The following is a 12,267-nucleotide window of genomic DNA, read 5'->3' on the forward strand; positions in this document are numbered from 1 at the left end:
CAGAGGTTAAAGCCATCTGCCTGGAATGGCCACTATCAAAAAACTGAATATGACAAGTGTTAGCACGGAAGTGAAGAAACTAGAATTCCTGTGCACAGTTTGGGGGCAGGATGTAAAATGGGACAGCCAATATGAAGACCCCTCAAAAAATAAAAAATATGATCCAAAAATCACACTTCTGGGGATTCATCTAAAAGAATTGAAAACAGAACTGAAGAGATATTTGCACTCCCATGTTCACTGCAACATTATTCACAATAGTAATGAAGTGGAAACAATCTAATTTTCCATCAACAAATGCATAAAGAAAGAAAACATGGTGTATACATATAAACACACATACACACCATACTGGAATATTGTTCAGTCTTAAAAAGGTAGGAAATTCTGCTTTGTGCAACAAAATGGATGAACTTGGACCATCATGCAAAGTGAGATAAACTAGTCACAGAAAGACAAATAATGCATGATTCCACCTGTATGAGGTAGCTAAAGTAGTAAAATGCATAGAAGCAGAAAGTAGAATGATTGTTAGCAGGACCTGGGAGGAAGGAGAAATGCTGAGTTGCTGTTCAGTTGGCATATAGTTTCAGTCACGAAGAAGAAAAGATTCTAGAGATCTGCAGTACTACTATGGGCTTATAGTTAACAACACTATGCTTACACTTAAAAATTTCTTAAGAGGGTAAATTTTATGTTATATACTTTTTATAATGAAAAAGGAGGTAAATCATCCAGAAAATATTTTTAAATTTTTGAAAGCACATGGCTAAAGACTTGGACTTTACTGTGAAGCTAGAGGATAACCATTTTAAGGTCAAAGAACTCTGAAAATCTGATGATCCTCCCCAAGAAGGAGTAAACATCCCCAATTCCCAACCATAAGATTATATTTAAGACTATTTTCTACCTGCCTTTTTTCTATGCATTTTTTTTAATACTTAGGAATCACAATCACACAGCATATTCATATTTTTTAAAATTAACATGGGACTGTTCAGTTGGAGTATATGGTTGGGAATTAGGGATATATTTACTCCTTCTGGTGACTTCCCTGGTGGCTCAGATGGTAAAACATCTGCCTACAATGTGGGAGACCTGGGTTCAATTCCTGGGTCAGGAAGATCTCCCGGAGAAGGGAATGGCAATCCACTCCAGTATTCTTGCTGCACACGCCCCCTGCCCCAAAAAGCAGCTCAAAGAAATATTTTTGGCTTCCCTGGTGCCTCGGTTGGTAAAGAATCTACCTACAATGCAGGAGACGTGGGTTCGATCCTTGGGTTGGGAAGATCCTCTGGAGAAAGAAATGTCAACCCACTTTAGTATTCTTGCCTGGAGAATCCCATGGACAGAGAAGAGCCTAGCGGGCTACAGTCCATGGGGTCGCAAGAGTCAGACACGACTTAGTGACTAAACCATCACCACCGTGACTAGATATGAAGGGATTATGAATGATTTCTTTACTCTTTTCTCAAATATATATATATATAAATTATAATACCACTATGGTGGGAAATGGAGAAGGCAATGGCAACCCACTCAGTACTCTTGCCTTGAAAATCCCATGGGCGGAGAAGCCTGGTAGGCTGCAGTCCATGGGGTCACTAAGAGTCGGACACGACTGAGCAACTTCAGTTTCACTTCTCACTTTCATGCATTGGAGAAGAAAATGGCAACCCACTCCAGTGTTCTTGCCTGGAGAATCCCAGGGATGGGGGAGCCTGGTGGGCTGATGTCTATGGGGTCACAAAGAGTCGGACACGACTGAAGCGACTTAGCAGCAGCAGTAGCATGGAAGGAAAAACCATACCTAATGCAGCTTGTAACAAACCAATAATTTAGTAATTTTTTGGACATTTGTCAAAGTGAAATTTATCTTTAGCACCCTGAAGGAGTGAATGCAACATCCTCCAAACCAAAAATGTGTCTCTTCACAGCGAGAGCCTTGAGATGAAGGTGTGGCATACTAAGAGCACATAAACTCATTAACTTAGATCTGTGTAAAGATCACTGATAGAAATGTACCCCTCCTTGTCAGGCTGAGCAAGAGCAGAGCAGGTAGGAAAGCACATCTGTAGGGAAAGCAGAAGAAAAAAACTGAAGCTAAAAATCCATTAAACAATAGATAGCAATACAATGTAACAATACAAAATATAGAACCGAGCTGGCCCTTCATTGGTCCAGCATTACATGGTGAAGGACAGTGAAGCCTGGCATGCTGCAGTCCATGGGGTTGCAGAGTCAGACACGACTGAGCGACAGAACAACAACAACAACATGAGGGAAATTTTCTTTAAAAAATGGAGAAACTCTCTTTAAACTCAAAACTCCTATTTTAAGCATATTGAATGGGAAACTCCCCTAATGGTTTAAAGCTTTGTCTTTTTGAACTGTGTACCCAGGTCTTGAAAATCACCAGCATGATTAAGATCCTAAGACCCCTCATCAAACTCAAAAGAGGTGACCAGTAGGTACATAATCAGTATGCTGTAGTGAGAGACCAGAGGGGAAGAATGATTCTGGGATGGGGAGGTACATGCTCCCCAGTGGTGACTTGTAATAGTCGGGGTGAAGGGTGAGGAGGATGGCCCATTGGAAGGAACTAGGGAAAAATGAAAAGACAAGTTGGATTAGTTCATAAGAAGTCCTGAAAAACTATCCAAGGAGTTGACACCTTCTGTAGGGCTGGAGACACAGCTGCACTTCCTCGGGAAGGGAGTAACACAATTTGATGGCAGTGTGAGTCTATGGGGTGCTTCCTCCTTATACTTGGCTGAAATCTAAAGCTTTAGAAATCATGTTTGGAATCAAACAACTTTGAGGCTCTCTTTCAGAACAAAAATCCACAACTTTGTACTATTGTTATTTATTTCTCAGTCCTGTGGTGTGGTTAGGAGCAGTACTCTCTATTCTTTATGTTCGCAGGTGAAGAGAGTTCCTAAGAATAACCCTCCTGGGGAAAATAACTAATATTTATCACTGGACATTGAAATATTAACTATTCTTACTGGGGTTGGAACTAAACTATAAATTTATGGAAGGCAATTCACAGTTATCATAGTTGGTATTTTTTCTCCTTCCAAGCAGGCTGTAATTGGGTAAAACAGCATGTACATACTGAAAATTCCAGGGGTAGGCCACTGAAAACTTCTTGTGAAAGAGGAAAAGAAACTATGGAAGTAAGTAAGACACGATAACACCCTGAAGAAATCTGGATTGTCCACAGGAATCAAGTGCCTTGGGAGGGGATGAGGCTGCCATCATTTGAAGGTTTGTGCCTAGGCTGGTCTGCCACCTGGGAGGATCTGGGAGACAGTGGAGGGAGATGTTTAAGAGCTAGATAACCCAGAATCAGTTCAGGCTCTGTCATTTACTTACGGCGTAGCAGGGATAACAGTATCACAGTGTTGTTATGAAAAATAAATAAGATGGCATATGTGGTTCAGTTAGCACTGTGCTTGCCACACATTAAACATTGCTACTGCTACTGCTAAGTCACTTCAGTCGTGTCCGACTGTGCGACCCCATAGATGGCAGCCCACCAGGCTCCCCCATCCCTGGGATTCTCTAGGCAAGAACACTGGAGTGGGTTGCCATTTCCTTCACCAGTGCATGAAAGTGAAAAGTGAAAGTGAAGTCGCTCAGTTGTGTCCGACTCTTCGCGACCCCATTGACTGCAGCCCACCAGGCTCCTCCGTCAATGGTACTTTCCAGGCAAGAGTACTGGAGTGGGGTGCCATTGCCTTCTCTGCAGTAAACATTAACAGATATCAGTAATAAACATAACTTTCATAGAATCATTATGAGAGATTTCAGCTTAAAATCTTGGAGGCATCCCACATGACATTTAAAGTTCCTTCTTACTAACAGAATCTTAAGTGTTTATATCCTCCACTGATGTCTCATTAGAATTAAGGCTACTCTCTGCCTGAAAAGGCACCCATATACATACACACCAAGGGAACATTTCATGCAAAGATAGGCTCGATAAAGGACAGGAATGGTATGGACCTAACAGAAGCAGAAGATATTAAGAAGAGGTGGCAAGAATACACAGAAGAACTGTACAAAAAAGATCTTCACGACCCAGATAATCATGATGATGTGATCACTAATCTAGAGCCAGACATCCTGGAATGTGAAGTCAAGTGGGCCTTAGAAAGCATCACTACGAACAAAGCTAGTGGAGGTGATGGAATTCCAGTTGAGCTGTTTTAAATCCTGAAAGATGATGCTGTGAAAGTGCTGCACTCAATATGCTAGCAAATTTGGAAAACTCAGCAGTGGCCACAGGACTGGAAAAGGTCAGTTTTCATTCCAATTCCAAAGACAGGCAATGCCAAAGAATGCTCAAACTACTGCACAATTGCACTCATCTCACATGCTAGTAAAGTAATGCTCAAAATTCTCCAAGCCAGGCTTCAGCAATACATGAACCATGAACTCCCTGATGTTCAAGCTGGTTTTAGAAAAGGCAGAGGAACCAGAGATCAAAGTGCCAACATCCACTGGATCATGGAAAAAGCAAGAGAGTTCCAGAAAAACATCTATTTCTGCTTTCTTGACTATGCCAAAGCCTTTGACTGTGTGGATCACAATAAACTGTGGAAAGTTCTGAGAGAGATGGGAATACCAGACCACCTGACCTGCCTCTTGAGAAATCTGTATGCAGGTCAGGAAGTAACAGTTAGAACTGGACATGGAACAAAAGACTGGTTCCAAATAGGAAAAGGAGTACGTCAAGGCTGTATATTGTCACCCTGCTTATTTAACTTATATGCAGAGTACATCATGAGAAACACCGGACTGGAAGAAACACAAGCTGGAATCAAGATTGCCAGAAGAAATATCAATAACCTCAGATATGCAGATGACACCACCCTTATGGCAGAAAGTGAAGAGGAACTAAAAAGCCTTTTGATGAAAGTGAAAGAGGAGAGTGAAAAAGTTGGCTTAAAGCTCAACATTCAGAAAACGAAGATCATGGCATCCAGTCCCATCACTTCATGGGAAACAGACGCGGAAACAGTGGAAACAGTGTCAGCCTATTTTTGGGGGCTCCAAAATCACTGCAGATGGTGACTACAGCCATGAAATTAAAAGACGCTTACTCCTTGGAAGAAAAGTTATGACCAACCTAGATAGTATATTCAAAAGCAGAGACATTACTTTGCTGACTAAGGTCCGTCTAGTCAAGGCTATGGTTTTTCCAGTGGTCATGTATGGATGTGAGAGTTGGACTGTGAAGAAGGCTGAGTGCCGAAGAATTGATGCTTTTGAACTGTGGTGTTGGAGAAGACTCTTGAGAGTCCCTTGGACTCCAAGGAGATCCAACCAGTCCATTCTGAAGGAGATCAGCCCTGGGATTTCTTTGGAAGGAATGATGCTAAAGCTGAAACTCCAGTACTTTGGCCACCTCATGCGAAGAGCTGACTCATTGGAAAAGACTCTGATCCTGGGAGGGATTGGGGGCTGGAGGAGAAGGATGAGATGGCTGGATGGCATCACTGACTCGATGGACGTGAGTCTGAGTGAACTATGGGAGATGGTGATGAACAGGGAGGCCTGGCGTGCTGCGATTCATGGAGTTGCAGAGAGTCGGACACAACTGAGCAACTGAACTGAACTGATACATACACACACACACACATGCATGTGTGCACGCATGCACATTTGTGTGTGCATGTCTACTAAAGTATTAGGAAGCAGTCCCAACAAACAGAACATGTATAAAAGATATTACTAGCAGTCTGCATATGTACACATGTACCAGAGATTTCATTGGAAGGACTGATGCTGAGGCTGAAACTCCAATACTTTGGCCACCTCACGTGAAGAGCTGACTCATTGGAAAAGACTCTGATGCTGGGAGGGATTGGGGGCAGGAGGAGAAGGGGACGACACAGGATGAGATGGCTGGATGGTATCACTGACTCGATGCACATGAGTTTGGGTGAACTCCGGGAGTTGGTGATAGACAGGGAGGCCTGGCGTGCTGCAGTTTGTGGGGTCGCAAAGAGTCGGACATGACTGAGAGACTGAACTGAACTGAACCAGAGGTTTGTGATTAACTCTGCACATATGAGGTCAGTGATTCATGGGGCTTTTTCCCCATAGAAATGTAAATAATGAGGAGGATCTGGAAACAAGTTTTCTCCTCAGCACAATCATCAGTAAAGCAAAGTGGTAGAGAATCAGTTTATTCCCATGTCCTATTGGTTTAATGACTGGAAGCTAGAGTGAAATCAAATATTCTCAACTTGTTCTAATTATTTCCACTTTTATAAGACTTATATTTTGCAACTAGAATACTAGTTGACTGAGTCAAATTCTTCCATGGCAGCTTTAAAGTATTTCTTAGGGCTCTTATTACTCTTCTGGAGGCTCAACCATTTAAGACCATTATCTAGAATTAAATGACAGCTTCAGTTAAAATGTCTAATCAACAAGCATTGTTCCAAGGATTGCTGCAGTTTTCTAGCTTGTGCCTCAGGCTTAGGCTGGTATAACCGAAAAAGTTAAGACTTAGGTCCCATACTTGAAGAGCTGCCAACAAGCCAAATATCAATAATTTTAATGATTTACAAATATATGGTATGCTAAAGTATATTCAAAGAACTTTAAATATATTATCTCACTTGATCTTTATCACAGAACATAGGAGAGGCTTATATTTTTATCTTCACTTGGAGGACAAGGGAAAACTTTGAGTTCAGAGATGTTAAACTCAAGATGCCATGATTAGTAAATGACAGAGCCAGAACTGGAACCCAAGTTTTTGTCTCAGAATCTAGGACTCAATTGCCCAATACTGTTTGTAAAAGAGACTTATGTGTGCTCATAAAATAGCTATGTAGTTAGAGAATGGCATTCAATAAATATTAATTGATGACCTAAGTTTACTGTAATTCAGGATATTTTCATGATTCATTTTACATTTTAATTAAATTTGATAATACATTTTTAACTTATCTGAAAAGATATTAAATAGATATATATTTTATACCACCCTATATACAATACCTAAGTCTACAAATACTACGCTGCTCATTATCCACTGAGACTACAGTAGATAAATATATCCTTCTGCAAACGTGGCACTGTGCACCCCTCTTCAGTCTCCTGTTTTGTGAGAAGATGACCATGATCTGAGTAAAATCTTAGGAATGATAGAGATCACCTATCTCTGTCACTCTGGAGATCAACAAAGTAAATTAAAGTAGGTAACTCCATAAGTCATCACACAGGCACACATACACACGCCCCAAACTCACCCTTTTGCTACAGTACTACAATAAAACAGCCTTATTTTGTCACTTTTCACCAACGGAAATTTTCATCAGACATTCTGCCAAGAAAACTGTCTTGTACCTGATGTGAACTATAGGAGGTTTCCTAGAGGTCAAAATGTGCTTTATAATATCCAGAAACAGAAATGGCCCTCAGCAATAAACCTATCATAGAGCAGGTACTCAAAGACAGGTAATTCATGAATACACACTCTCCTTCTGAATAAAAGATTACAGAAATATCCTCTGCCATGATTTGATTCCCTTAAAATCAAATTGATAAAAAATACAGAGGAAATACTGAATATTTATAAGTTGATCAGTCTTGTGGTTAATAAGACAAATATTTCCTATTAAAATAGCACTCACAAGTCAAAAGAAAATTACTCCATACTGTGAGGTTTTCATTATTTGCTGGCCAATACTGATTAATTATCATTTACTTATGGGCTTTTCTGATAGCTCAGTTGGTAAAGACTCTGCCTGCAATGCAAGAGACCCCGGTTTGATTCCTGGGTTGGGAAGATCTGCTTTGAGAAGGGTTAGGCTACCCACTCCAGTACTCTCGGGCTTTCCTTGTGGCTCAGCTGGTAGAGAATCTACCTGCAATGTGGGAGACCTGGGTTTGACCCCTGGGTTGAGAAGATCCCCTGGAGAAGGGAAAAGATATCACTCCAGTATTCTGGCCTGGAGAATTCCATGGACTGCATAGTCCATGGGGTCGCAAAGAGTCTGACACAACTGCATGACTTTTACTTCACTTCACTTATGGAGACACAGAATTTCATGTTAGTAATTTTTTTTTACCACTGCTATTCACAGCAAGGTTCATTTCTCGAGTTGGTTCTAAGTAAGACCATAACTGATGTGCGGTTCCTATCAAATGCATCAGCATCCTTGGGGATCTCCATATTTTGCCAATTTCAGGCTTCCTGATCTGGCCTGCCTAAGCTAGATCTATCACTTTACCTTTACTATAAGAAGCCCCCAAATGGGCCCCAAAGCCTCTTGAATGTAGCTTTTGCTTAAAAATGAGGCTAATAAGCATAGCCTATGCAGGGCCTCAACCAAAATTCACTGGTTGCAATTCAGTCTTTTTAGAACTGGGTGTATTCGAGACATGACATTGTGGTCACCACATACTCTCTGCTCTCATAACGAGCTCCTATGGGGATTCCACAGACTCACTTTTGGCACGTGAGGGTTGAATTCCACAGCTCTGTGAATGGCCTCTACCGCATTCATCTCTGCTGTGCTCAGCCCCCGCCGAGATGCAGCCTCAGGAGAGAATCTGAAAAGCAGAAAGACAAACACCATCCAGTTGGGACCACTGCTTGGGCATTAACCCGGAAAGGCATCCACACATCAAGGGCCCAGAAAAACCACAGCGAGCCAAAGGCATGAGCTCTCCAAACCTCCACTGCATCAGACCTCTGAGAGACCCTTCAGACAGAGGCCAACAAAAACCCCAGCAGAAGCAGAAAGCGTGCTTGTGTCTAATCGTGGAAGGAATTCAATTCAGCTGTCAAGTCTCTCTGTCTAAATAGCTAATCTAAGTTTTCTAGGAGGTACCTGCTTAGGTCAGGGGAGGAGGGAGGACTGACAAGGGCAGACAGTGTAGGAAAAAGAGAAAACTAGGTTACAGAAGAGCACACTTGGTTAAAAACAGAACTGGGGAGAATTTTAAAGGAGGCTCCCAACCCCATGTCAGTGCTGCGATGGAGGGTTAAGTCTTGCAGCTTCAGAAGCAGGCGAGCCTGCTGGGGGCCATTCCGGCAGGGGGCGTGTGCATGCCCAAACTGCGGGCAAGACACCTGCCCGAGTGAATGAAAAAAACCAGACCATGCAATCTCTTTCTCACCTCACACCCAGGGCTAACTCCAGAGCTGTGCTTGGCAGGCAGACACCACAGGGGAAGCTGTGACAACCCTGGCCCTGCCCTCCCAAGCTGGAGTCGCTGTGTAGGGAGAAAAGATGTTGCAGTAGGTACTGGCGATCTACAGGATAAAAAAGAATGAAAGAAAATTACTTCGGTCTTGAAGTGCACACACACTGAACAGCAAACCTGTCTGACACAGCAGAGGCTGTGTTCTTTTCCTGGTATCTGCTTTTCAATGCTCCAGAGGGAGTGGAGTGGGACATGTAAGCGTTTATGAATTCAAAACCAGTTAAGCCATCTGTTCTCTTTCACCTGCCAGTCACCTGGTTTATGGAAATTCTCTATGCCGTTGTCACCTGCCTGAATAAAAAGGGCCAAGGTCCCACTGAGATGGTGACTCAAGGTAAAGGAACCCTGGGTGGGGAGTCAGTTTGGAATTGCTGAGATAAAGAATGGGGGATGGCCATCCCCTTTTACTGTATTACATCTCTGTTATGACCACTACCCCATTCTGGACTGCTGGAGGAAGAGGAATACGCCAAAAAAAAAAAAAAAAAGAATCGAAGAAGGCATTTTTGTGTAAGTCTCAAGCAGGCCTTTTGGTATCTGTGGTCTGGCAAAAAAAAAAAAAAAGAAAAAAAAAGGAAAAAAGTCACCTCAGAGGCATGGAATTTCATACAAATCCCTCTTTAGGGACCCATTAACCATTACAATTCCTGGGTATATGCATTCCCTCCTTCTAGTAGTGAAAGGAAAGATCAGCAGGTTTTGGAAAACGCATGCTTATAAGCAGGGGTCTCACAGACTAAGGAAAACTTCCAGAGAAACCCTCAGACACAAAGCGTCTCCTTCAGTCCAGACTGACACCTAGTATCACCAGGTCACTATCCACTTACTTGTCAGAGACAGCTCTTGCTTTGAGCAAGGCAGCGGTGTAGCATATTGTTGCCGACTTTGGTAAGCTTATATCTGTCAGAGAGAAAAGAAAAGTAGGAGCTGTTATACGTTTGTAGAAACAAAGAGCAATAATTTTAAATACACTAGCATTTTAATCATATAAGCCTAATAAAGCACAAGTTAAGAATATGTCAATCAATGTATACAGTACACAGCTGTTTATGTATCTGGGTGGTGTGTGACAAACAAGGTAATTCATTTTTCTGTAAGTTATTCATGTTTAAAGTCCACTACACTGTTTGGCAATCATCTTCTGTTTTAAAACGTGTATTTTCATATGTTGAGTTTAAGGAGAGAATAGCTATAAATACATAAAATAAATATTACATGAATAGCCTTGATATCAAGAAAGGCAAATAGGACCTCTTTGTTACTTATAAAATTTCTTAAGAGGTATATGAAATACTAAAGTGAAGAAAAAAATATTACCTGGATTTTTAAAAAATATAAGTATTTTAGTGATAAATCAATTTATTTTAAAAACCTATTATTTAAAAATTTAAACCTGGTGTAAATTTAAACCAGATTTCCTTTGCATTAAGCTTCAAGAAATTTATATTCAGTTTTTTTGTTAACCGTGAGAAGAAAAATCTTTATAAAGCTATATACATTTATATGTACATATGAAATCTTTATAAAACTATACAATTTTGTTCATTAAAAACCCATGACAAAGCCCCTTTCAAATTAAGAAGCCTAATCTGTTGCCCAGAAAAACAGGTCCTTTTGGTTTGTATAGATAATTGCAGATGGAGGGGTAAGGATGAGTACCAAATTCCATTTACAGGGAATGGAGCGCAGAGTGCAGCTAAGAGTAGATAAACTCAGAGAGGGTAGTCCCTTGATGGGGCGCAGATTTGTATTTAAATTATGATCTTATTTTGTACCAGAACTGTATTTCTTTAACACTCACAGTAATTTATACTACTATGACATAGAAATACTTTCTTAATTCAGACCAGGTAAAAATATGCCATTCTAAGGTGCTACAAAATTCACTCTAGATCAGAAGAACTCCTAACACTTGGAATTCTCTTCAAGTTTCTTGTAGGACTGTTTTCAACTTTAGAAGAATGACATTCTAGTAGGAATGAAAAGGAAAGTCCATAACTAGACATAAGACGGCAGCAGGAGAAAATAATTTCATAAAAGAAAAACAATCTCTCATTCAATAACCATTATTTACCACCAACTTCAGCATGAGGAATTTCTCTTTGAAGGAAATTTCAATGACATTGATAAAATACAAATAATCAGAGAAAATACCAATACAGAATTGAAAGGGTCAGATGTCTCTGCAATTCTGATCTCATAAGTTATATTCAAACAAAACTTCAGCATCGTAAGCACAGTATAAAATGTGCTTGTGACTAAGAAAAAAAAAACAACGGTCAGACACTCATGGATTTGTCTTGTTGTTTTCCCAATATCTAAATATTTAACCACTTCCCAATGGTGAAGGATCCTGGACAGAGGATCCTGGTGTGCTACAGTCCCTGGGGTCGCAAAAGTCAGACAGGACTTAGCAACTGAACAACAACAATATGGGAAATCAGTCCAGGAATCAATTGTCTTGTTTGCTAGGGTCAACTTATCGACTGTTATTAGAAGATAATAAAAAAAAATTGCAGATAATACACATTCTACTTAAAAGTTTAAACCTTTTCCTCTTTTTTTTAAGTTCAGACCTTTCGTTTAAACATTATCTAAGCCTGGTTTTCAGGCTTCCCAGGTGGCACTAGTGGTAAAGAGTGAAGTGAAATTCGCTCAGTTGTGTCTGATTCTTTGTGACCCCATGGACTGTATAGTCCATGGAATTCTCCAGGCCAGAATACTAGAGTGGGTAGCCTATCCCTTCTCCAGGGGATCTTCCAGATCCAGGAATCGAACTGGAGTCTCCTGCATTGCAGGTAGATTCTTTACCAACTGAGCTATGAGGGAAGCCCCATAGTTTCCCTCATGAAGAACCTCCTGCTAATGCACAAGACATAAGAGAAGCAGGTTCAATCCCTGGGTCAGTTGGGAAGATCCCCTAGAGCAGGGCATGGCAACCCACTCCAGTATTCTTGCCTGGAGAATCCCACGGTCAGAGGAGCCTGGCGGGCTACATTTCATAGGGTCACAAAGAGCTGGACACAACTG

General features: G+C 41.1%; 1 protein-coding gene across 6 annotated transcripts in view; it reads right to left on the reverse strand.

The window, feature by feature from the left end:
• The window catches only part of ST7 (suppression of tumorigenicity 7), a 276,815-nt gene that overhangs the window by 36,841 nt on the left and 227,707 nt on the right, over nt 1–12,267 (reverse strand). For 5 of the 6 annotated variants that reach the window (XM_052639113.1, XM_052639115.1, XM_052639116.1 and 2 more), the window contains 2 exons: nt 10,065–10,137; nt 8,478–8,580 (listed from right to left, as the gene is read on the reverse strand). In XM_052639113.1, coding sequence (XP_052495073.1) covers nt 8,478–8,580; nt 10,065–10,137 — 176 coding nt within the window. Of the gene's footprint in view, nt 1–8,477; nt 8,581–9,150; nt 9,287–10,064; nt 10,138–12,267 lie in introns of all 6 variants that reach the window. The other variant, XR_008199277.1, reaches the window with a different exon arrangement.

The sequence above is a fragment of the Budorcas taxicolor genome, chromosome 4, assembly GCF_023091745.1.
Source record: "Budorcas taxicolor isolate Tak-1 chromosome 4, Takin1.1, whole genome shotgun sequence".
Taxonomy (NCBI): domain Eukaryota; kingdom Metazoa; phylum Chordata; class Mammalia; order Artiodactyla; family Bovidae; genus Budorcas; species Budorcas taxicolor.